The following is a 21,411-nucleotide window of genomic DNA, read 5'->3' on the forward strand; positions in this document are numbered from 1 at the left end:
TATATAATCATACTTATTAATATTAATAAAGTCATTTTTATATCTTATAGATGTATCGAGTTTCTTGCAGTCTATGGTGTTTTGTTTATAGTTAGTATTCTCTTAGCGTTTAATCGAATTGTGCAGTGTCTCGGTCTTTTTTTTTTTTTCTCTCTCTTGGTTTTCTAACATTAGCAAAACAGCATAGCCTGCCAAAGACAAACCTCCTCCGCCTTTGGCGTTTCGGCCATCTTCCCCCGCTTCTCCCTCCCCGCCAACCTCATCCAACCACCGCCCTCCTCACCAACATCATCCTCGGTCTCGTCATCAGGGAGTCCGCCAGCTGGATGTGAAGGGAGCGGGAGTAACCTGCTATCAGTCTACTCACGCGCAACAACCAACGGGCAGACGCTGTACTGCTATTTTTGCAAGAGGTGCGGGACGAGGTTGGTGCATGATAGTCCTGTGAGTTTCCCTTTACCCCCAACAAAAAAAACATGATATGGGTTTTACGGTGCCTGCTACGAACGTGGCTGACAAACAATCAGAACAAAAACGTCGTCAGCGTCAAGGGGGGTTGCCTAGAGGGGTTGGATTGGAAGAGCGCGATTCACATTTGGTATGCCACCCTCCCTCGTAACATTCACAGTCGTAAGGGGCGGTATCTTAACGGGAAGATTGCCATCTAGGACAAAATCAGCCATGGTGCCAATCCCAGAAGGCGTGGAATCCCACAAGGAGGACTGCAAGGACCCGGAAGAGTATGGTGTTTGTCAGGAGGAGTTGGATCAGCCGCCGGGGGGGAGTTTGTGAGTGATTTCGTTGACAGCAATAATCGGAAGCTGGAAATATAGGTCAGGAAAAAAAAAGGGAATATGAATACACCACTCGGTTTCAAGGTGAGGTCAAAAAGAATACCAAAACTAAATGCCACGTCTGTTTAATACAACCCTGCAATGCTTCGTGCTCATGCTATGCTGCAATTATATGCCATGCTCACAGACAAAAAAAAATAAAAAATGCTGACTTAACAAAACACACTCAGCACCCCGACCCAGCCCTGTCTGTCTCTTATATATCAGCCATCCCAATCCTCCAAGCTACATAAATGATCGTCATCCCACCGTTCATTAAAAAAAGAAGAAAAAGTCATCCCACCCTACCATCCCATCGCTATTTCCTGTAATCCGCAAATCACATCAGCAACAACACAATTCCCAAAACCACCCCAAATCCAAAGGAACAAACACGTTTACCCATTACTGTGAACTCCCCCCATCCCCACTCCAAACCCCCTCCTTGCACAGCAGCGCCACCTTCTTGAAAAACCTCCGCCACTCTAGCGGGTCACCCTTCACCTTGACAAACCTAACCTCGTGCAGCATCACCTCCTGGCCCTCCTCGTCAGACATGCTCGTCATCAGCCTGTACTTGTCCACCAGCACCTCCCCGTGCAGGCTCTGGTTTCTCCCGTCCACCGTCTTCACCTTTAGCGTCGCCACGTGGTCCGACTCCGGGTTAACACTACCACCGATTTGAGCCGGTTGCGGCACGTTGAGCTGGTGAAGCGCGTCGCTGAGCATCTGCACGAGCAGCACCGGCGGCACGTGCGAGAAGAATCTTGTCAGCGAGTATGAGGGGATGATGTCCCTGAACTGGCGGGCGTGCTGGGTCAAGGACAATGGGATGCCTGGGATCTGCGAGAACTGGCTCATGGACGGGTCATCCGACAGAGCGGAGAGGGCGGCCAGGGCCAGGTTTCGATTGGGATGCCGGCTTGATGGCGGAGGAAGGATGGAAGCAGCATCGCGGGGAGCCAACGGCTGCGTCGAGGAGATGATGGCGTGAGTACCCAGTGTTCGGAGGGTTGGCCGTTCCCAATCGAAGGCTGCATCTGTGATGGGAGTTTCGGGTTGGGTGGCTGGGAGTTTGGTAGTCCACGAGCTGGAGGGCTGGGAATCGAGGTCCATTGCTTCTGGTTGGGAAGCACGCTGGGAGGGGGTTGGCTCTGCGCTGAGATCAATGCGTAGGGCGGCCAGCATTTTGGTGGCCAGAGCCAGAGGATCTGACACCTTGCCGTCGGCGGCGAGGAGGGGGTTGTGACGGGTGTACCATGGGTGCTGGCGAATTTGAGCAAAGCTAAATCGTCTCTGAGGTTCAATGTTCATCATGCCTCGGAGGAGGGATAATGTGTTGGGGGGAATCCTCTGCCATAGCTGATCTGTACTCCGCCCATGCGTCCGTACGTACTCCTGAAACTCCCAACTTCCAGTTGTTGGCTCGTCCCATGGTGTGTTGCCCACCAAAAGCACAAACAAAATGACGCCACAAGACCAGATGTCGACCAGATCCGCCGAGTATTTCTGCTGGTCAGGCGACCTCTTATCTGGCCTGGCACACTGCAGTACCTCGGGGGCGATGTATGGGGGGCTACCGCACATGGTGGCCGTCTGCTTCCGTACTCCCTTGTACTCAAACATGGTCGACATGCCAAAGTCGGCAATCTTGAGGTTGCCTGTGTCTGACAAAAGAATGTTCTCGGGTTTGAGGTCCCGGTGGGCTACCCCCTTGGAGTGCATGAAGCTGACACCAGCGATTAGTTGCAAGAAGTACAGATGCGCAATGTCTTCCTGAACGCCGACATCCGCCTCGATCTTGTCAAAAAGATCACCTCCTTCGGCAAACTCCATGGCGATCCATCTCCAGACGGCATCTTCGCCAGTAGCGAACCACTCGATGATGTTGGGGTGCTGGCCGATGTGAGAGTGCAATGACACCTCCATGGCGATTTGCTTGGCTGATATCCGCCCATGCTTGACAGCGTAACCCTTGTGGATCAGCTTGACAGCAAAGACTGGTGTTGGTGCATCCAGAGGAATCGCCTTTTTGATGCTGGTTGATCAGAGTCAGCTGGTGGGGTCCTACCCTGGTGTAAGTGAGATGGGTGCGGGAAGAATAACTCACGATGCATATGCGCCCCTTCCTATCGTCTTGGAGATGATGCGGAAGGGCAAATCGTTTGGAAGCGGGTCTAATTGTGACTGTTGCATTTTTGAGAGCTGTTTTTAGTTGATGTGATCCGAAACTGATGTCCAAAGTTATGGCGATGGAGGTGTCCCAGGCAGCATCGCGGGGTATCCCTTGAGCCAGAAGTGGTATTATTCAAAACAAAAGGCAGGGACGGGGGTATCAAAGAAAGAGTACAAAGATACAAGGCAAGTGAGGAAGGCTGAGTTCAATAACAAGCCGATAGTAAGCGGAAGTAAGTTGCACTTACCATTTTCTGAGTGCTGTTTGGATGAAATATGACGCGTCTTATAAAGTTCGCGTACCCGTGTAAAGTGTATGTATCTTGATGCGCTCAAAGAGTGGAGTGGAGGGCAAAATGTTTTGTCTGGGCACAACAGCCAAAGGCACGCTCTGATTGGCTATGGCACAAGGGTTGCGCTGGGACCAGGCCGCTCTTGGCCGGCAGTGGTTGCTAGAGAGTCTCCAGCTTGTTACCTAGCGGGCTGGTGGGGGCAGGCAAAGTTGGGTCTTTCTTGTAAACATTCCTCTTGGGCTCTATGACCTTCAGACGCCGCTCCGCCAAAACTCACGAGGCGCCTTCCATCTCTTTCCTGAAAGCAAATACCAACCTCCTGCGCACCATTTGACATCATAAGCCCTCCAATTCCTACGAAGCTGACGCCCCCGCTGTTGCAGGTACGCAATCGACCTCTCTTCCAGACCAGCCTCTTCTGCATCGACCCGCTTAGGTATATTAACCTGGATCCTGTCGCAGCATACGCCAAAGACATTCTTTACTCTTACGCCCGTCTTTGTCGACATCATGTCTTACATGGATGACACCCAGAACTCGGCCCCGGGAAGCCTACCAGCCAGCAAGGCCGCCACCGGTGCTGCTACAAGCAAGAAGGTCAACGAGAATGCGACGAAGAGGTGAGCGTCGCGTGGACGGTGTGGTGGAAGACTCATCATGGCTGACAACATGGGCCCGAAGACTGCAGAACGAGCTTATGCAAATGATGACCTCACCTGCCCCTGGCATCTCCGCGTTCCCCTCGGCCGACGGCAACCTGCTCTTTTGGCGCGCTACCATTGAAGGTCCCGAAGACACGCCATATGCTGGCCTCAACCTCAAGCTCAGCTTCGAGTTCCCTGCCAACTATCCATACACGCCACCCACCGTACTTTTTATCACACCCATTTACCACCCCAACGTCGACTTCTCCGGCCGCATCTGCCTCGACATTCTCAAGGACAAGTGGACGCCTGCCTACAACACTCAAACGGTGTTGCTGAGCTTGCAGTCTCTCTTGGGCGAACCAAACAAGTAAGACCATGTGTTCTGCCGATATCTGGCAAGGAAGTGTTTGAGATTGCTAACAGAAACAGCGCTTCCCCCCTCAACGGCGAGGCTGCCGAACTCTGGGACAAGGACCCAGCTCTTTTTAAGACCAAGGTCATGGACCGTCATAAGGATATTGAGGAGGACTGAATAGACAAAACTAATCAATGAGTTTACGACACACGCATCTGCATTTTCTTTTGCCTGGGGGAACGGAGTCATGACGGCGTGTTTGCTGTTTGTTGTCAAGGTGGAAATCAAAGGCGTACTTGGTTCCTGAAGTTAAGGATTGCATTCCAGGGGGGGGGGGTTGGTACATGGATTTCTCGCATCGGCGCTGCCTGCTTGCAGAGTAACTCCTCAAGTACATCGAGCATTGTTTTTTGCAACGGACATTGTCGTCCACGAGCGTATCACTTTGAGATATACACTCCAGCGTATCACTCTGAACAAAGGTTTCTTTCCCAACGCAAGCTCCAGCTCCAGCTCCTTCACATGTCGTTTGGGTTGGTTTGGTGAATTGGTTTTTTGGTATCGGAGGTGCCGTTTTTACGAACCCATCTATTCGTAATAGGAAGCTAGAAGCCATGCGTAACTCCGTAAAATCCCAATGCCGCCCTGAACCCGAACCACGGCCCGTCCTCAATCCCACTTTTAATTGTTGCCGACAACCAAAATTTACTCCTCAACAACGACGGTGTGGAGGCCCTTGGGGTTCGTGACGTTGACGGCCTGGACGTAGCTGTAAAGCTTCTCCTTGGCGCCCTCCTCGTCGTTACGTTTCCGGGAGATGCGGACGCGGAGTCTGTAAGGAACGCCCTTGACACCCTGCTCCCAGACCTTCTTGTTCAGCTGGGGGTCGAGGCGGACATCGGTGGTGCCCTGTAACATGACATCTCAAGTCAGCTTTTCTGTCCTATGCCACCACACACACTTATCATCCGGAATCTCGAGCTGGGAAGGGCGAGTGGTTTCGTGTGCCGTGAACGGGAAGTCGTCGGGATAGTGGGAAGGTTTCTGCGGTCGAACGTACCATGGCCTTGTAGGCAAACTCCTTGATCTCCTTGATCGCCTTGGGAGCCCGCTTCTTGAAGGTCACGCCGTGGAGCTGTCCATCGAGTCAGCAATTCAATTCTTCCATCGACTATCGCCCTCGTTCGACTTGACATACGCGCTTGTGGAGGTGGATGGTGTACTCGCGAGCCACAACGTCGGCGATGGCCGAACGCTGGGTCTTTCCGGAGGGCTTGGTGGACGACATTCTGGTGGGAGGTGAGTTAGCCGCTGCACAGCGTCTCTGTTGGTTTCTGCAATAGCGAGCAGAAAATAAATCGAGTCGAATCGAGGGGGAAACTGCCAGCAATTACGTACTTCGGAGACGTGGGATCTCTTGCACTCGGAATCGGGTTGAGTGGTGTCGTGAGGTCGCGGGCTTTTGCTGGGTTCAATAAACCTACCTCTGGGGAATTTTGCACCTGGTTTTTCCGCGAATTCTGTCTGGTGCGCCGACCACTGGGCTCAAGGCACTCGCGTAACTGCCCTAAAGTGGAATGGCGCCTGTGCTCTTCCAGCCCCACCTTCACCTTACACCGCCAAGGTTCTGGCGGTCGGTAGCCCACTGGCAGACAGCTGCCCAGGTGTCATCTCGGAATGGGCCAATCATGACTCCACAGCCAATCTCAAAAGATGAATTGGCGCTGGAAGCTTGAGTGGAAACTCCTGCTCATCAGACTCTCATGCGTGCAGGGGCAGCCGTGCGCCTTGGAAGCTCTTCATGCCAACTCCTGCGCCCGCCTGTTCCAGGTCTCAACGACATTCCATCATCGCCAGTCTCTGCGCGACCCGACACTGTTCCCTGGTGCGCTGAGCGCACTTGTCACTCTTTTCGTACGCCCTCAGCAAATTCGTACTAATTTTCCGCACTACCTCATCGACCGACCCCAGCTACCCGGCGACACTTGAAAGTTACCACTCTACCCGAGCAACATCCTCAGCGACCCTCCCTGAAAAGTCAATTTACGCGGTCACCTCAAAACCGAGCTCTTCCAACTCTCCAACGTCAATTCACGAATCACACCCCGAACTAGCGACGGCTTTCCCCAGGACCACGCAAAGCTCCGTTTGACGCTGCGATCATTCTTTTAATCATTTCCTGTCGACTTTATTAACGGCAAAGTCGACTGGCGAAAATGAACGACCCGATGGCATCAACACCCTCACCGGTGCCCGATTTGAATCGGAACCGACTACCCACCCTCTTCGAAGTCTTGAGTCGACGGACATTGCCCCCTGTCGATTTGTTCTCCTTTTATATTTATATGCGGGACCAGCAGCGCTCTGTCGACTATCTTGATTTCTGGTACGTCAACTGGGGAGGGCGTTTGTAGCACGAGTATTGTTTGCTAACAAGGGATCGTAGGCTTGATGTCGCCCAGCACATGTCCCTGTGCCGCCACTATGTTCGGGAGCTGCGCCGATCAGTTTTGGTGGGTACCCCAGATTTGGACAAGACGTCCAAACGATCTTCGGCCATCTTGGAAGGCCTAGGTGACCTGAACCACTCGGCCGCTGGGCCGTCCATGTACGCGACGGAGAAGGAAAGAGATCAGGATGCTCAGATGTCAATGTTTTTGCGGGAAGATAGGAACCCCCACGATTCACCACACAGCAGCAATGGGAGACGCGCTCGGGCAAGCACCAACCTTAGCAGCACCCCTCGCGAACCTAATACCGACTCAAACTCTCCGGCTCACACAGTTGCCCGGCAAGATATCAGAGCTTCCGCCGAGAAGATCCTCTACACTTTCCTTCTTCCCGGTGCGGAACGCGAGATAACGCTCCCGGGTTCAATTACCCAGGATGTTACGACAGCAATCGAAGAGTTCGGGCGAGATGACCCAGAGGTTTTCGATGTGGCCAAGGACTACGTTTTCCAAGCGATGGAGCGAGATGCGTTCCCCGGCTTTCTTAGAATGAAGGCCCTTGGAAATCTTATCCCACCAACACTGATCATGAGACTCATCTTTGGCTTGGTCTCCATGTTTGGCGGTTTCTGGGCTGCGTTCATTTTGATATTCCTCAATAAGGACCGAATGACTCGCTGTTGGGTATGTATCACTCCTTTCTGCATGTACAGAGCTCAGCGCTAACACCCTTCAGCTCATCCTCCCCTTCACACTAGGCGTGTACTTTCTCGCCTCCTACCAATACTCACTCGACCCAGTCCTTGCCCTTCTCGGGTTCAGCGAGTACACCCCCTTCAACTTCTCCAGAATACGAGAACCATATGTCCGAAAGCTCCTCGCCCGACGAGCCATCATGGTACTCGCCGTGACATTGCTCGTCGATGCCGCGTTATGTGTGCTGTTTATCCTGGTGCCCGGCAAACGACTCTGAACCCCGAGCGAGAAGAACGTTTCGGGAGTTTGACCAGGCTGGTTTCCATTCTCACTCTCGAAACCAAAGTACACGCAAGAACAGCATAGCGTAGCATCTTCGAAACCACCTTAATCCCACGGCCGCCAAAGCAACTCTTACGAGATATATTCCGTCCTAGGGTAATGGATTTAACGAGGCAGGAGCATTTTCTTTTTTTCTCGTATTTTTCGTCGTCTTTTTTTCTTTTTACTGGCTTTTCCCTTTTTTTATGACGAAGTTATGAGGTTCTGTAGCCAAACTAGGAAATACTAGTTTCAAAAATGGGTATTTTCTCCTCGGGATTGCTTTTTATTTTCTGATTTATGGAGGGGTATGGATGGTCACATCTGTAGTCTCTGTCGCTGTTGTTGTTGTTTTTCATTTCATCACATTCATTTCGCGTACCAGTTTTTTTTAGAGAGCAAATCATGTAACTTTTTACTATTAGGGCAACAACAAATGGGGGGATGAAAGGTGGGTTGGGGGTGGAATGGAAGGGGGAAAGGTGTTTAAGAGTAGGGGGGTATTCGGCGCTGGGCTAAATTTCAGGTGTTCAGGATAGTGAAACTTTGCATGCTTTTTTTTATTTTTTTATTTTCTTTTCCATATCTTCCTTTGCTTTGTTGAGAAACGGGGGTTGGTGGTGGTTGTAATGTACGATTTTTAGAGAGGGTGGGAGATCGGATAGTAGCTGAAGGAAAAAAGATTTGAATACAGGATTGCTTGGTGGTGATGAGATGTGACGGCCATGAGGCCCGACACAGGACGCCCATACCGCGGACGAGAAACAGAGATATCTGTTGCTCCGAGCCAAGGCCCTGATATCTATCTGATGGTGTCTTTCTCGCATTCTGCACCCCCTCCTCATGTTTCTGCTGCTTTTTCCTTCCCTCTTTCTCCTCTTAACTTTGAGTTCCTCTTGACCTTGCAGTTTGAGATTGTTTTCTTTTCAATACTTTGCTAGGGTGAGTTGAGACACTTCTATATGCAATCCACACGCAAAGAACCTAAAAAACTTGCTTGTATTTCAGGGCTTACTTCGTAACCAGTCTGGTTCTCTTTACAACGGAATCTAAAGCTGATACGGAGCTACTCAGACCACGCATATCAACGTCACCGAACACCCCGGCGGCCATCCTTCTCCAAAACAGAAGACACATTGATTTGGTAGTATTGCTAGATCCACAGCATCAAAAATCTTCTGCAAGAATGCGTATTACTACGCTTCCCGAATTTACCCCCGACAAGGCTGCCGATTTATGCCCACCTACCCTGCCGTTTCGACAACCTCACAATAACCAACACTACCAACCCCAACCCCAATATGAACCCAGCTGTCCTCTACTGACCAGCCCCATCTCTCGCCGCCATATCCTTCAACGAGTTCTCTACTGCCTGAGCAATCATATCCCACTCCTCCGTATCCGTCATCGACACGTCGCCCGACCCTCCTCCGCTCAGCTGTAACCCGGCCGGTGAATATCGAGCGCCTCCTGCAGGGAATCCGCCGCCGAGATCTGGTTGCCCTGGCCCCGCTTGATCTTCTCGTTGTGGTGCCGAAGGAACTGTGCTGCTGCCGTCCGAGTCATCAGTCAGCATTCTCTTCAGAGAGTTGTTTGGATGATGATGATGAGAAGCAAATGTCTGGACGTTGTGCGGGTTGTAATTGCCGTAGGCAGTAGTAGAAGCGTCCTGGGCGGCGTACTGGGGGACAGCTTGAGAGTGGTAGTAGTTGTTCCCGGGGTTCCAGTTGAAAACTCCCCCAGCGCCACCACCGCCTCCAGCAGCCGGATAGCCATGCGGCTGTTGAGAGTCATGGAGAGACTTTTGTTTCTTGTGCTGCTGCCTGTTGCCGAGGTTTCCGCGACCATATCCAGATGTGTATCGGGGTGATGAGGAGAAGGAGGGGTAGAAACCTTTTTTGCTCTTGTCATTCTTGTTTCCAGTCTCCTGTTCCAGGAGCTTCTCTGTTGTCTCTTGCCAGGCCGCTTCTTGCGCGGCACGGCGGTCGGCGTCGGCGCGGAGCTGGTCCATTTGTGCCGAGAGGGAGCTCAGGGTGGTATCGCAACGATCAGCCCAGGCTTGGAGGCTGGAGAGGAGCCGCGCCAATGGCGGTGGGGGCGACATCTCGGAGAGGAGCAACGCTGTTGATCTGGACGAGGGAAGCCTTGGGCTTGAGCTGGCCTTTTATGAGGTCGGCGTAGATGGAGCTGATCACAAGCTCCTCCAGAGATTGCCGGGTGGGCAGGTCGAGAGCTCTTTGGAGGGACGAGTAACTCAAGGCCGGCTCGGTCCCATGGCCGTTGTTTTGGTTGGCGAGTGTCAGAAGAGACAGCTGACGGAGCTTCAGTCTCTGGGCATCGTTCAACTCGGGAAGCCTGCGGTGGACTTGTACGTTTCGTAGGTGCCATAACTCCAGCTCTGGCGGAGTGTGAGGTATGGGGCAAGCTCTGGATTCGAAGCAAGAGCTTGGATCTGAGGAGTCTGTAACAACTCGGTGAAGATGTATGTATTCGGGGCCGAAGTCGCGCGGGAGATGAGGTCGGCGGCAGCGCGCGGGGAGGTGGCCGACTTGGTGAGTGCCAAGAAGGGCTACACAATAGGTGAGCAGGGTGCGGGGTGGGATACCATCGATGTAATCATGCCTATGGCGATGACGAAACGTACCTCGAGGGCATTGAGAGCTTTTGCCTGTTCCATCTTGGAAACTGTCTGAAGAACTCCGAGATCCTGCTTCAACCTGTCAAATCAGAAACACAGTCGGAGGTGGTGTTACTTGGGAATTCGGGAAAACGTTCAACAGATGATTCCTAACTCTTGGGTGGTTGAGAGCTGGTGGTTGTAGCTGGAAGGCAGCCTTGCAGCTGCGAAGTCATGGTGGGGCTCAAACAGAGCTGTTGACAAACCTGGGGTAAGGCTGGGATTATGTTTGCGCTTGCCCCGCGCTGAACAAATGTGGCTTCCAGGTTGCACAACCACTGGCGTTTCGTGTTCCTGCATTACGAGCCCGCTCAGGATACGTAACCACGAATAACTCCGCAGAAACGCAACAGGAGACATGTACCAGTCGAGCCATTTTGCAATTGTTGTCGTGCCACTTCCATTGGGCTTCTAGAAGATGACCCACCGTTTTCTGACCTGAAGTTTAATGTGCAGGGGATTCCCACCGCAGGGTTTGACCTGCTACAAGCGGGAGAACGTCCGGATCGAAGCGGATCTTATCGACAAGAGCAAGGGTTCTCGTGTCCACAGCTTCTGAATCCGCGACGTTGCCGAGAAGAGCGAGAAGAGCGCACAGTGCGCCTTGTCGCTTGGGTCTTTCCCAGGAACCTCGTGCCGTCTCTCTTGTACCCGCATGTGCGTCAATATTCGACCGAACATCACGTACTAGAGACTGGCACAAGCTGCAGTTGATAAGACTATTGGATTTATTGCTTCCTACGGGGCGGGCGGTGGGTGTGACCATTCAGACCGCTCAAAATAGATTGCAAGAGGACTGCCGTCTTCGACACTGACCGAATGGTGGCCAAGTTTTAGACCCCGCGTCTGTAACTGTTCTCGATCTGGCAGGTTCTTTCTGACTGTGTTGTGTCCCCCTGATCTTGAGAGGATGAAGAATCGCGTGAGCATGCCCGTATTTCGGCGTATTCATCCACCAAGGCTTGACCAGCATTCAGCGGGATGGAAAAGTCACCCGTCCTCCCGGACGCAGTGGGTGTTCCTGGCGGCGCGGCACATCCATGCCCACCCAGGCTACGAAGATCGAGAAACGTGCTCATTGTCACAGCCCGCACCTGAGCGGCTGGACACAGTACCAACTCGAATCCGGAGACAGATCGTCAAACCTGCGGTGCCTGTTTTCAGCCCACCCTCCACGTGCAGGGGATCCCAATATATGCTGTGTTTCCGTGTTGCTTGCGTCCATTCTAGCCAGAAGTTTGTAATACTTTCACTATAAAACAACCAATCTGGCCTCTGTGGCCTTGGAAACACTCGGCAGATATCGCTAGCAGCACTTACAAGAACTAAACGCAGTTAGTCGCATAGTGCGCCAAACACTGTATCACCATCCAACAGGGGCGTCCTTTGGGGACCACTGGGGGCCGTCAACGCTGACAAACTCGGATCCGACGCTGCCGCACTTTGCGATATCTGGCACTTTGCCTTCCTTTAACGCGCTCCTCTCCATTCACCAATCCTTCCATCTCATTTACCTTTGCCGTCGGGTACCGTTTCGTTTTTTTGCCTTGCCTTTCTTGTACATAAGCAGCCCGCCCCATCTCCGCGAGGTGGCCTCGTTACCTATGCGTTATCTTTGAACGGTCAAAGCATTCGTTTCACATCCACACTACTTTTCAAATGTTATAGCCTCCGAAGAAAACGAGTAAGACCGTGATCTCGGCGTCGCATTCGACCGGCCTGTTTCTCTCCAGAGTCGCAATCGATTTCCGAACTTCACCCTGGCCACCGAGTAGTTTTGTGGAGGAGGGAGGACGAGCACCTATCAACCTATTCACTACTCCAGTATTACACGATATCGGGTGCCACCACTACAATGGCCCCTCCTCAATCACAGTCGCTATCAGCGCCCCCCGCGCACATGGCTACTACGACACTGAAGGTTGAGGGCATGACGTGAGTAGTCATAGCGGTCCAAAACCGTGGTGCTGTGCTGGTCTCTAACTGTCTCCGTAGCTGTGGCGCATGCACCTCAGCCGTTGAAGCGGGCTTCAAAGGTGTCGATGGAGTAGGAAATGTGTCGGTCAGTCTGGTCATGGAAAGAGCGGTGGTTATGCACGACCCCCAAAGAATATCCGCCGAACAAATACGAGAAATCATCGAAGACCGAGGATTCGACGCCGAAGTACTATCTTCAGACCTCCCGTCGCCGGTTGCGCCGCGCAACTCGTTCGGCGTATTTCCTACGGACGATGGCCCGGCTATGATGGTCACGACGGTCAAGATCGAAGGGATGACGTGCGGCGCTTGTACATCTGCGATCGAAGGCGGGTTCAAGGACGTCTCCGGGGTAAAACACTTTAGCATCTCGTTGCTGTCAGAAAGGGCAGTGATTGAGCATGACCCGGCGCTTTTGGCTGCTGATGCGATTTGCGGGATCATTGAGGACAGGGGGTTCGATGCCGAGGTGTTGGAAAGTACGGAAAAGCAACAAGAGGCGGATGCGCTGGTGGACTCGGGCAAAACAGCATCAACAGCCGCCACCACGACGGTTGCGATCGAGGGCATGACTTGCGGAGCGTGTACCTCGGCCGTGGAGGAAGGGTTCAAAAATCTGGACGGAATTCTGCGCTTCAACATCAGTCTGCTTGCGGAACGGGCAGTGATCACCCACGACCCAATAAAAATTCCAGCGGACAAGATCGCCGAGATCATTGAAGACAGGGGGTTTGACACCAAGATTCTGTCAACGGTTTTCGAGTCTTCGGATTCATCAAGTGGAGGCTCATCAACCGCCCAGCTCAAAATTTATGGGAACTTAGACGCTACGGCTGCTCAGGGGCTTGAGGAGAAGCTGTTGGCGCTGCCTGGCGTCAGCAGCGCAAAGCTTGCTCCGAGTTCATCTAGACTAACGGTTGTGCATAAGCCAAACGTCACAGGCTTGCGCGTGATCGTGGAAGCTGTCGAAAACACGGGTTTCAACGCCCTGGTAGCTGACAACGACGACAACAATGCGCAGCTGGAATCACTCGCCAAGACCAAGGAGATCAACGAGTGGAGGCGCGATTTTAGGATCTCTCTATCGTTTGCAATACCAGTGTTCATCATCAGCATGATTCTACCCATGTGTGGGCCCCTGGACTTTGGGTCTATCAGGCTCATCCCGGGTCTCTATCTCGGCGACGTCATCTGCCTGGGTCTCACGGTGCCTGTTCAGTTTGGCATCGGCAAGCGATTCTACAAGTCAGCGTACAAGTCTATGAAGCATGGCTCACCCACTATGGACGTGTTGGTCGTTCTGGGTACATCCTGCGCCTTCTTCTTTAGTGTCATGGCCATGTTGGTTTCGATCCTTATGCCTCCACACACTAGGCCAGCCACCATCTACGACACCAGTACCATGCTTATCACTTTCATCACACTTGGTCGCTTCCTGGAGAACCGCGCAAAGGGTCAGACTTCCAAGGCTCTGTCCCGGCTGATGTCGCTGGCCCCATCTATGGCCACCATTTACGCTGACCCCATCGCTGCGGAAAAGGCTGCTGAAGGGTGGAACAAGGAAACATCTGCTGGTGACGCAAACCAGCCCCTGGATGGTTCTGCCGCTGAAGAAAAGGTCATTCCTACTGAGCTTATTCAAGTGGGAGACATTGTCATTCTCCGACCTGGTGACAAGATCCCCGCAGACGGTACCCTGGTCAGGGGTGAGACCTATGTTGACGAAAGCATGGTCACCGGCGAGGCGATGCCTGTGCAAAAGACCAAGGGCAGCAACGTGATCGGTGGAACCGTCAACGGCCATGGGCGTGTCGATATTCGCGTCACCAGGGCCGGCCGTGACACCCAGCTCAGTCAAATCGTCAAGCTTGTCCAGGACGCGCAGACCAGCCGCGCTCCTATCCAGCGCTTGGCTGATCTCCTTGCTGGTTACTTCGTTCCTAGCATTCTGTTCCTTGGTCTCATGACGTTCCTCGTCTGGATGATCCTCAGCCATGTCTTGTCCCACCCGCCTCAAATCTTCCTGGAGGAGGCCAGCGGCGGCAAAATCATGGTCTGTGTCAAGCTCTGCATCTCGGTTATCGTCTTTGCCTGCCCTTGCGCCCTCGGCCTTGCCACTCCCACCGCCGTCATGGTCGGAACCGGCATTGGCGCTGAGAACGGCATTCTCGTTAAGGGCGGCGCGGCTCTCGAGACCACCACCAAGATTACCCAGGTTGTTCTTGACAAGACGGGTACACTTACCTACGGCAAGATGAGCGTGGCCAAGACGACCATCGTCTCCGCATGGGAAAACAATCAATCCGTCCGCCGTCTCTGGTGGACCATTGTTGGTCTTGCCGAGATGGGCTCCGAGCACCCAGTTGGCAAAGCCGTCTTGGGCGCCTGCCGCACCGAACTCGGTCTCGGACCCGAGGGCACAATCGAGGGCAGCGTCGGCGACTTCACAGCAGCTGTTGGGAAGGGCATCAGCGCGCTCGTCGAGCCGGCCGTCGGTGGAGAAAGAAAACGGTATCAAGTCCTCGTGGGCAACGTGAAGTTCTTGAGAGAAAACAACGTTGATGTCCCCGAGTCGGCTGTTGAAGCCTCGGAGAAGATCAACACCGCAGCCAACTCTTCCTCTTCCTCCCCTTCCTCACCCGCCCCCGTCCGTAAAGCTCAAGCAGGCACAACCAACATCTTCATCTCCATCAACGGCTCCTACTCTGGCCACTTGTGCCTTTCCGACACCATCAAGGAAAACGCCGCCGCCGCCATCGCAGTCCTCCACCGCATGGGTGTCAAAACCGCCATGGTAACCGGCGACCAGCGCCCCACCGCCCTTGCTGTCGCAGCCGCGGTTGGGATCCCCCCCGCGGACGTCTACGCTGGCGTGTCACCCGATCAGAAGCAAGAAATCATCAGACAGATTCAGGATTCAGGGGAGGTGGTCGCCATGGTGGGAGACGGCATCAACGACTCGCCTGCTCTTGCCACGGCGGACGTCGGCATCGCCATGGCTTCTGGTACGGACGTGGCGATGGAAGCGGCCGATGTGGTCCTCATGCGGCCCAACGACCTGATGGACATCCCTGCTGCTTTGCACCTTGCGAGAACGATCTTTAGGAGGATCAAGATGAACTTGTTGTGGGCGTGCATGTACAATGCTGTTGGGTTGCCGTTTGCGATGGGGTTGTTTTTGCCGCTGGGGTGGCATCTGCACCCTATGGCTGCGGGGGCGGCGATGGCGGGTAGTAGTGTCAGTGTGGTGGTTAGTTCGCTGTTTTTGAAGTTTTGGAAGCGGCCGAGGTGGATGGAGGAGGGTGGGCTCAAGCCGAAGGGGGTAGTGGAGAGGATGGGTGATGGGATTGTGAGTGGGATGGAGGGGTTGTTGGGGGTTTTCACGGGGAGGAAGGGGGCTAGAGGGGAGGGGTATGTGCCGTTGGATGATTTGGAGAATGGGGGGCGGTAAGGTATGAGAGGGAAGGGTTGATGTTTGATAGGTACCTTACTGGGCATAAGGGAGGGGCGTTGGCATACCAGGAGGTTTAGTTTTCCTTGCTTCCCTGTGTTTTGTTCTGTTGTCCTTTGGTTTTGATAGTGAGAGGTAGAAATGTTGTTGTTGAATTCCCTTTTTTTTTCTTTTTTCTTTTTTTCGTGTTTATGGTATTTTGTTCATTTGCTTTGGTTTTAAGACGTAGTGCCGTATTTATATACCCTCTTTTTGAACGTTGAGCAATGCTCGTCTGCGGTCGTGTCGTGTATTTGCCCGAATCGATGTTAAAGTATCGTTGTCTCGTTCGAGCAGTTGCGATAGTCTTCGAGAAAGGAACCAACCTATTTAAATAACATTAACGGGAGCGGTGACGGTAAAGAGTGATCCTTTCTCGGAAATAAACCAGAGGACAAGACTGCAAAACCAAGCACAGGAGCAACAGTGACAGGTGTGACGAGTTTTAAGAACGCGCAACCTGTTCAGATAGGAAAGACAACTGTGCCGACATCCCCACCCTCCCTGCAGTTCAGCATGCCTCGTGTGCAAAGGATTTGACACAGTGGCGTCTTTAGAGCTGGGTGGTGGGTATGGGGAAGTGGAATGCGGTTATCTGTTGTTACGTCTGTGGCTGATGGCCTAACGACTCGACAGTAACCCGTGGGCAAGGCAAATATAGGAGAGAACTCCTGTCACTCAGAGGGCAACAGTAAAGATAGCTATCAGGGTATACGCACGAGATAAGGAGATATTATATGTAACAGTGATACATGCCAGCCATACACAAGCCCTAGCTAAACCGCTACCACATGACAACCGTCCGGAGAACTATTCTACGCAAAGATGGCTTTTTGTGTGTGCCTGATGAGCCAATATAAAAATGACCTCCATTGCAGGAACCGCGAGAAAGAAATAAAAATAACGACACGAAAGCGAAAAACAAACAGCAGCCAGATTCCCATTGCAAAACTAAACAACCTACCCACCCACCCTTTTACAAACTGTGAGACAATCCAACGCCATACCGACTATGTCTTGGCAGATCTCCCCCTTCTCCCCGGCCGCCCAACGGGCTTTTTTGCCGGCGCAACCTTCTTCACGGCCTTCGCCTTGCCGCTGCCCTTAGCAGGGGCCGCCTTCTTTTCGGGTGCTGGCTTCTCCGCCTTCTCCTTCTTGGGCGCTGATACCTTGACGGCAGCATTCGCAGCCTTGGTCTTCTTTTGGCTCTTCTCAAACTCACGGACTAATTCTCCGGCTCCCTCGAGGTTAGACCTGGGCTCCCAGGTGTTTTCACTTTCGGGATAGCCCTTCCACTTGACGAGGAACTTGTGAGCCTTGGTCTTGTCGTCGATTCCCGAATCACGGATGGCTTCGACTTCGTAAACCTCTTCAGAGGCGACGCCATTAACAGATGTGTCCTTCTTGGGACGACCGCCCTTGTTCTTGGGCTTAGCGGTGGCCTTCTCCTTCTTCTCAGTAGAGGGCTGTGACAATATATACACGTAGGAGGCATTACTTACAGCGGGCCCCTTGGGACGACCACGAGTAGGCTTCTTAGCAGCCTTAAGTGAGAGTCGCGCACTGGCGGCCTTGCCTGCAGTACGGGCAGGCCTTCCGGCACGACCACGCTTTGCCGCTGGTGTCGCTTCAACTTCAGCTTCAGCTTCAGGAGACGTCTCCTCGGCCTCGTCCTCGATCTCTTCAGCCTTGCGCTTGCGGCCTGTGCTGCGGCTGGCGCTCTTAGGACCCGCACTGTTCTTAGCAGATTTGGGCGTAGCAGAAGACTTGCCAACACTCTTGGTTGAACGAGGAGTCTTCGCAGCCGGTGTCGACTTGGCGGGCGTCTCGGAAAAAGTCCCAGTAGAGGATCTTAAAGGGCGGTACCGCTTTTTCGACGAGGAAGGCGCGAGTTCATCATCGAAGAGACCGGCACCCAAGCCCATATCGGCTTCTAAAAGGGCGGGCGGCATGTTGAACTGCTCGTTTATGATGAGATCCTCTTCTTCATGAAGGTTGACCACAGTCGGGCCAGCACCACCGGCGAAACCGAGAGCGATTGAGCTCTCTCTTGAGTATGAAGCCTCAACAGACCTGCAATGCGAGTTAATAATTGGGTCAAAATATAAAACAATTAAACATGAGACGGACAAGTGAGGGTGGGTGAGTGAGTGAGTGACGGGGTTTGGACCGCCAAATGAGCGACTGGTGAAAGTAGTGAAAATTGCGTGGACTTGCCAAAGTCGCGTCGTGATTTGGGGGGAAAGAGAGGAGTGGCAGGGTTGTGGGTGCTTGTCGAGAGCTGCTTGTCGCGAGCTGCTTGTACCAAAAACCCAGCGGGAAACTGAGGGAAGGCACAACACGACAAGGATTTGCAGGTGAGATGCCTGGTCACTTACTCTTGCAAGTCGCTTTGGATCAATTGGAGAGGAGCATCCTCCATGTAGTCATCCACGAACGGCATTGTGACAGCTGTCTAGTGATGGCTTATGGTGATGGGCTATTCTGCGCTTCGTCGCGACTTGGAAGACAGGCGGCCTTGGAAGTGAAAGTGAAAGTGAGCTCTAGACCAACCAGCGCGTCGCGAACAAAAAGGCGCTGTGAGAGGGTGTCAGTAAAATGAGCCAAAAATCATAAAAATCGCAGAAAAAATTCTAGATATGAATCATACCTCGTAGATGAAGAAAATTCAACGATTTCTTCGACTTTTGCGATGCGGCGGCGTGTTGTATGTTCTGGAGAATGGTATGATGTAAACACGTTGTTTGGGGTTCGGGTAAGAGGTTGCAAAGTTCCCGGGTTGCGGTTGGCTTTGTTTGCCGTATTAGGTAAGGTTAATTAATTTCTTATTAGCAGCTGCCATGCCTACAAGGGCCAACAGTACTATTAGTGGGGTTTAGCATGCAATGCTGTTAGTGCAGAGAACTTGAGCAATATTATCCGATTATCAATCGAAGCAAGAGAGCATCGACAGGCAAAGCAACGTCATTTTCTTAACTTGTGAGAGAGCCAGCAAAAGAATGTAAATTTGCAATCTCCCAGCCAACTTACAAAACAAGCAGCTATGTCTCGCTACAGTCGCTCTGCCTATCTTACAAACATTGGCACCCCATCAGTTATCTAATTCTTCTGCCTCCTCTTCGCCTCTTCACACACCAAGACCTCTCCCTTTCTCTTTTTCTTGCCTCCAAACTTCAGCTCCCACATCTTTGCCTTCTCGGGCCAGATACGTTCAAACAAGGCCTCCACCTCCTCCCACTTCCCAACCTCATGTCCCGGCTCTATCGGTCCCTGATCCCCAAGCCAATCCTTCTCAAGTCTTCCTGTAGGCCGTTCCACTCCGAGCACCTCGTAAAGCGACTCTACAGTCTTAGGAATATAAGGCTCTAGCATCCTCACCACCAAGTATACCAGATTGATCCCCACCTCCAAAACAGCCTGCCGCTCACATGTGTCCGTCAACATAACCCTGTTACTGACCAGGTCCAAAAGAGCAATGCCTCCACAAGTTAACTCCAGAGTTGTCATCAAGCCACCCCTCAACTCCGAGTTTTTAAGCTGGGTAACGTACTGCACCAGTAGCTTGTGTACACCTCCTTTGAAGCGCTTAATCGTCTGTCCCACAGACGAAAGCAGTGGCCCATTGATATGATCGTGGCTGTGAGGCACCACACCGTTGAGGTCCGTGAGGACTTTGTGGACCAGTTTCCCGATCTTACCGACAAAAAGTTCATTGTGGACCTCGACCAGCCTGTCCCAGGTGAAATCCGTGTCTTCCATGCCCTCAGGGCGGGACTGGAGGAGGAAGAATCGAAAGACATCAGCAGAGAGGCCAGTTTGCTGAGCATTGTCGCCAAATACCCCCACCCCAAGGGATTTAGAGAATCTGCCGCCCTGGTAGGTGAGAAATCTTGTTGAAGCGATGTGGCGAGGAGCTGTGTAGGGAGGATCCAAGGGAAGTAGCGTGGCAGGAAACAAGATCCCATGGAAGAAGATGTTGTCTGCGCCGAGAAACTGGGATAGCCGAACGCCTACATCCGACTTGGGTGTGTTATCACCAGGTTTGTAGAAAGAGCTGTCATTGTCGTCGTGGCTTTTCATGGCGATGGGTGTCGAAGGCCGCCACCACGCCCTCCAGCTTTCCCCTTCCATCCCACTTGCCGTGATGGAAATATATCCGAGCAACGCATCCCACCACGGATAGAAAACTTTTCCGTCGAACCCTGCCAACCGCCCGGGCACCGGTGTTCCCCAGTCCAGTCCATCCCTTGTTATACATATAGAAGAGTTCCCATTGATTTCCTTCGCGTTTACCAACCAATCCTCTCCTTGTTCCTTAGCCTGGTTCTCGAGCAACGGGCCATGATTGTCAAGTTTCAAAAACAAGTGCTTGCTCGGCCTTAGTGCTGGCCTTCCCCCGTGGATCTTACACTTCGGCTCAACCAACTCCGTAATGTCAAAAACCCAGTCACACTCCCCACACTGGTCACCTACCGCCCCCCCAGCCAAAGCTGTCAGCAACTCTGCATCTCAAGGTGAGCATCTCAAAAAAAAAAACGTACCTCTCGCCTCCTCGCTGCCACACTCCGGGCATGTCCCCTCCACCAACCGATCAAACACAAACCCTTTACACTCCTCACACCAAAGCTGTTCCGAATCCCTGATCTCAATCAGCCCTTCTCCCCACAACTCTTTGAAGATGTCGTGTGTGATTTCCGTGTGCCGGTCATTCGTCGTCCGTCCAAAGATGTCGAAGCTGATATTGAACCACTCGTACACGTCCTTGTGGATCTTATGGTACTTGTCACACAACTCTTGGGGCGCAACGCCTTCCTCGCGTGCCCGGAGGGAGGTTGTAGTGCCGAACTCGTCCGTTCCTGTCCATTGCAACATTTATCATCAGCAGTTTGTCAGACGGTCGAGAGGGAAACAGGCAACACAACCAAATCCCCAGATGACATCCTAACCATCAACTCATTTTTGGCCTAAAATAAATAAATAAATAAAAAAGGAACCGAGAAGCAGGCAAGACATTGAAAGAGGAAGATAAAAAACAAGACATTGCCAGTCCCACAGCCAAAGCCTGGACCAACCGTCCACTCCTCCGGCTTCCCAACCCGAGGAAAAGGGAAAAGATGATACCGTGAAAAAGGAGACCAACCAAAAATAAAGAGAAGATCCCAAAAACAAAAACAGATAAGCAAGAACAGAGATAACTCACCCCCCACAAAAAGCACATTCCCCCCCCGCCCCCTCCAAAACCTCGCAAACACATCCGCCGAGAGCACCGACCCGATAATATTCCCCAAGTGCGGGACATTGTTCACATAAGGAAGCGCCGAAGTGACCAAAATATTGCGCTCGCCCGGCTTGGGGAGCGGCAACACTTTCTCCTGTTTGGACACCATTGTCTTTGAAAAAGACAAATTGCAATTGGTTCTTGATGAGAAAAAAAAACAAAAAAAAAATAAAAACAGACGGGATATCAAGTAGTTGAAGTGGCAGTAGTGGTGTGGTC

The 21,411-nt window shown here is 52.5% G+C and overlaps 9 protein-coding genes across 9 annotated transcripts; 3 read left to right on the plus strand and 6 right to left on the minus strand.

Moving 5' to 3' along the window:
• Positions 1 to 1,238: 1,238 nt before the first annotated feature.
• On the minus strand, positions 1,239 to 3,259 carry PODANS_1_3950 (uncharacterized protein; the record flags this gene model as incomplete). Its single annotated transcript, XM_001912562.1, has 3 exons — positions 1,239 to 2,871; positions 2,944 to 3,020; positions 3,257 to 3,259. The coding sequence occupies 3 exons, from the start codon at positions 3,257 to 3,259 to the stop codon at positions 1,239 to 1,241; spliced, it is 1,713 nt and encodes a 570-aa protein (XP_001912597.1).
• A 552-nt stretch (positions 3,260 to 3,811) lies between these two features.
• On the plus strand, positions 3,812 to 4,480 carry PODANS_1_3960 (uncharacterized protein; the record flags this gene model as incomplete). Its single annotated transcript, XM_001912563.1, has 3 exons — positions 3,812 to 3,921; positions 3,983 to 4,315; positions 4,378 to 4,480. 3 exons carry the CDS (start codon positions 3,812 to 3,814, stop codon positions 4,478 to 4,480), a joined length of 546 nt encoding a protein of 181 aa, XP_001912598.1.
• Positions 4,481 to 5,008: 528 nt separating this feature from the next.
• PODANS_1_3970 (uncharacterized protein) lies at positions 5,009 to 5,591 on the minus strand (the record flags this gene model as incomplete). Its single annotated transcript, XM_001912564.1, has 3 exons — positions 5,009 to 5,212; positions 5,364 to 5,438; positions 5,502 to 5,591. The coding sequence occupies 3 exons, from the start codon at positions 5,589 to 5,591 to the stop codon at positions 5,009 to 5,011; spliced, it is 369 nt and encodes a 122-aa protein (XP_001912599.1).
• Positions 5,592 to 6,498: 907 nt separating this feature from the next.
• On the plus strand, positions 6,499 to 7,726 carry PODANS_1_3980 (uncharacterized protein; the record flags this gene model as incomplete). Its single annotated transcript, XM_001912565.1, has 3 exons — positions 6,499 to 6,689; positions 6,750 to 7,437; positions 7,490 to 7,726. Coding segments are annotated over 3 exons (1,116 nt in total), but the record flags the coding sequence as incomplete, so codon positions are not given.
• Positions 7,727 to 9,088: 1,362 nt separating this feature from the next.
• PODANS_1_3985 (uncharacterized protein) lies at positions 9,089 to 9,781 on the minus strand (the record flags this gene model as incomplete). The annotated part of the gene is made up of 1 exon (XM_001912566.1): positions 9,089 to 9,781. One exon carries the CDS (start codon positions 9,779 to 9,781, stop codon positions 9,089 to 9,091), a length of 693 nt encoding a protein of 230 aa, XP_001912601.1.
• Positions 9,782 to 10,111: 330 nt separating this feature from the next.
• PODANS_1_3990 (uncharacterized protein) lies at positions 10,112 to 10,447 on the minus strand (the record flags this gene model as incomplete). The annotated part of the gene is made up of 2 exons (XM_001912567.1): positions 10,112 to 10,339; positions 10,415 to 10,447. 2 exons carry the CDS (start codon positions 10,445 to 10,447, stop codon positions 10,112 to 10,114), a joined length of 261 nt encoding a protein of 86 aa, XP_001912602.1.
• Positions 10,448 to 12,302: 1,855 nt separating this feature from the next.
• PODANS_1_4000 (uncharacterized protein) lies at positions 12,303 to 15,875 on the plus strand (the record flags this gene model as incomplete). The annotated part of the gene is made up of 2 exons (XM_001912568.1): positions 12,303 to 12,382; positions 12,443 to 15,875. 2 exons carry the CDS (start codon positions 12,303 to 12,305, stop codon positions 15,873 to 15,875), a joined length of 3,513 nt encoding a protein of 1,170 aa, XP_001912603.1.
• Positions 15,876 to 16,924: 1,049 nt separating this feature from the next.
• PODANS_1_4010 (uncharacterized protein) lies at positions 16,925 to 18,357 on the minus strand (the record flags this gene model as incomplete). Its single annotated transcript, XM_001912569.1, has 3 exons — positions 16,925 to 17,356; positions 17,417 to 17,987; positions 18,293 to 18,357. The coding sequence occupies 3 exons, from the start codon at positions 18,355 to 18,357 to the stop codon at positions 16,925 to 16,927; spliced, it is 1,068 nt and encodes a 355-aa protein (XP_001912604.1).
• A 656-nt stretch (positions 18,358 to 19,013) lies between these two features.
• On the minus strand, positions 19,014 to 21,301 carry PODANS_1_4020 (uncharacterized protein; the record flags this gene model as incomplete). The annotated part of the gene is made up of 3 exons (XM_001912570.1): positions 19,014 to 20,383; positions 20,456 to 20,770; positions 21,115 to 21,301. 3 exons carry the CDS (start codon positions 21,299 to 21,301, stop codon positions 19,014 to 19,016), a joined length of 1,872 nt encoding a protein of 623 aa, XP_001912605.1.
• Between the last annotated feature and the right edge of the window lie 110 nt (positions 21,302 to 21,411).

The sequence above is a fragment of the Podospora anserina genome, chromosome 1 (genome assembly GCF_000226545.1).
Source record: "Podospora anserina S mat+ genomic DNA chromosome 1, supercontig 1".
In the NCBI taxonomy this organism is placed as follows: Eukaryota; Fungi; Ascomycota; class Sordariomycetes; order Sordariales; family Podosporaceae; genus Podospora; species Podospora anserina.